The sequence below is a fragment of the Bubalus kerabau genome, chromosome 8 (assembly GCF_029407905.1).
Source record: "Bubalus kerabau isolate K-KA32 ecotype Philippines breed swamp buffalo chromosome 8, PCC_UOA_SB_1v2, whole genome shotgun sequence".
Lineage (NCBI taxonomy): Eukaryota > Metazoa > Chordata > Mammalia > Artiodactyla > Bovidae > Bubalus > Bubalus kerabau.
Window position 1 is genome coordinate 110,621,250 of NC_073631.1, and position 2,652 is coordinate 110,623,901.

The window sequence follows — 2,652 nt, forward strand, 5'->3', positions numbered from 1 at the left end:
TACCTTCTAACTTATAACCCCAAATTTGTGATTTTAAAAGGGTGGAAATTTAATATCTCATTTTCACAATCAAAGAATCCAGAAGTAAAAAAGTGATTAAAACCATTCATCCCTGTTAGGTTCCATTCAATATGGATTTTGAGATCATAAGAAGGGAAAAACTGGTATCTAACAAAGAAGTAAACAAAGTCCACAGTTAGGAGTTGACTCTAAAGAAAAAAATCACATTTTACAGTTAACATTTTTAACTCAGTTATCTAAGCATTTTAATGAAAATCTTCCCACTTAAGGAATGTGAAGAGTTTTCTATTCTCCTTGGATCTGAGCCATATTGTGCATTCTACGGTGGTCCCAAACCCAGAAGGAGACACATGATCTGAAAACGCACACCACTTAATATTGGATGGCCGTTTTGTCTAAATGACCTCATAAGATCCTCTGGCACCTTAAGTATCTAGTCTTTTTCGATTTATAACTTGGGTTTGGACTTCAGAGGCCCATGGGCAGGGAAAACCAGACATGGATGAGTGAGTTCATTCTTCTGGGGCTGTCCAGCCTCTGGAAGACCCAGGTCTCCCTCTTTGTCCTTTTCCTGGCCATGTATCTGGTGACCGTGCTGGGGAACTTCCTGATGATACTCCTTATCAGACTGGACAGCCGGCTAAACACACCCATGTACTTTTTCCTCAGTGTCCTGTCGTTTGTGGACATCTGTTATACCAACAGCACGGTCCCCCAGATGCTCGTTCACTTCCTGTCAGCCCGGAAGTCCATTCCATTCTACAGCTGTGCGCTCCAGCTGCTTATCTCCTTGGCAATGGGCAGCACAGAGTTCTTCCTGCTGGGGGCCATGGCCTATGACCGCTACGTGGCAGTGTGCCACCCCCTGCACTATACAGGCATCATGCACGGAGGGCTGTGCCTGGGGCTGGCAGCAGGCTGCGTGGCGGCTGGTTTCATGAATTCGCTGATGCAGACAATCATCACCTTTCAGCTACCTCTCTGCTGTAAGGTTGTTAATCACTTTGCCTGTGAGATGTTGGCTATGCTGAAGCTGGCCTGTGTGGACACCTCCTTTAACAAGGTCATGGTGGCCGTCTCAGGATTTCTGGTCATCGTGCTTCCCTGTTTTCTTGTTCTTTTCTCCTACGGTCATATAGTCGCTACCATTCTGCGTATTGGCTCTGCCCAGGGACGCCGCAAAGCGTTTGGGACGTGCGCCTCTCACCTCACTGTGGTTTCCATGTGCTTTGGCACAGCCATCTTCACATACTTGAGACCCAAGGCTGGCTCCTCCGCAGAACAGGAGAAGAGGGTTGCTTTGTTCTATGCTGTGGTGACCCCAATGCTGAATCCCTTAATCTATAGCTTGAGAAACAAGGAAGTGATGGGCGCCTTGAGAAGAGTGTTGGGGAAGTTTAGTGAAAAAAGGTAATGATTCAAAGAATTTCTCTTTCCAACAGCCCATAAAACGACATTTTAATTAAAGAGAAAATGATGGATGTGCCCTTTCTCCTCAGATTTGCTGATAAGGCAGATCATGGTGAACAAGCTTTTCTAGACTGACTTTCCACATTCATCCACATTTTGACTGTGTGCATCTTTCCACCCAGTCCATTCTAAACGAGATCAGCCCTGGGTGTTTGGAAGGAATGACGCTAAAGCTGAAACTCCAGTACTTTGGCCACCTCGTGCGAAGAGTTGACTTATTGGAAAAGACTCTGATGCTGGGAGGGATTGGGGGCAGGAGGTAAAGGGGACGACAGAGGATAAGATAGCTGGATGGCATCACCGACTCGAAGGACGTGAGTTTGAGTGAACTCTGGGAGATGGTGATGGACAGGGAGGCCTGGCGTGCTGTGATTCATGGGGTCACAAAGAGTTGGACATGACTGAGTGACTGAACTGAACTGAACTGAACTGATCACTACTGCAGTAAACAATCTGCCTGCAGCACAGGAGATGTAGGTTCAATCCCTGGGTCACGACAATACCCTGGAGGAGGAAATGGCAACTCACTCCAGTATCCTTGCCTGGGAAATCCCATGGACAGAGGAGCCTGGCGGGCTATAGTCCATGGGGTCACAAAAGAGTCAACATGATTGAGCAACACAACAACAACAAAAATTTTTAAAGCCTTTAATTCTTATGCTGCAGTCTTCTGGATAACCTCTCCTCCTAAACTTCATATCCCCCTTTTTACTTTCAAATTCTTCTTGCATGTTCCCTCAGAAAATGCAATATAAATAGTAAAAAATTTCAGGGTGGGAACAGCCACACTTCATGTGACTTTGAAAACTCTCTAACCTCTAGTTTCCTCAATTATAAAAACGAGTGATCATAACCAGTGATGTGATTATTTTGAAGATTATAGATTATCTATGTAAAATACTTAGTATAGTGGTGGCATAGAGTAGATATTCAACTATTTTTTTTAAAGTAGGATTACACAATTGTAGGGCCACATGTTATGCAAACTTCTCTATATATACAACTACTCAAAATGAGTTTTTTTCCTTTTGCTATGGCTCTAGTAGATCACTGTTCTGTGTCTGCTCAAAGTAATTACTTTACCCAGAACTATGGCATTTATTCATTCATCCATCCATGCATCTATCTCTACCTACCTACCTACCTACATATCTATCTCTT

At 44.2% G+C, this 2,652-nt stretch overlaps 1 protein-coding gene across 1 annotated transcript; it reads left to right on the forward strand.

Annotated features, from left to right (window-relative positions):
• Positions 1-499: 499 nt before the first annotated feature.
• LOC129658728 (olfactory receptor-like protein OLF3) lies at positions 500-1,435 on the forward strand. The gene has a single exon (XM_055589574.1). The coding sequence runs from the start codon at positions 500-502 to the stop codon at positions 1,433-1,435; it is 936 nt and encodes a 311-aa protein (XP_055445549.1).
• Positions 1,436-2,652: the final 1,217 nt, after the last annotated feature.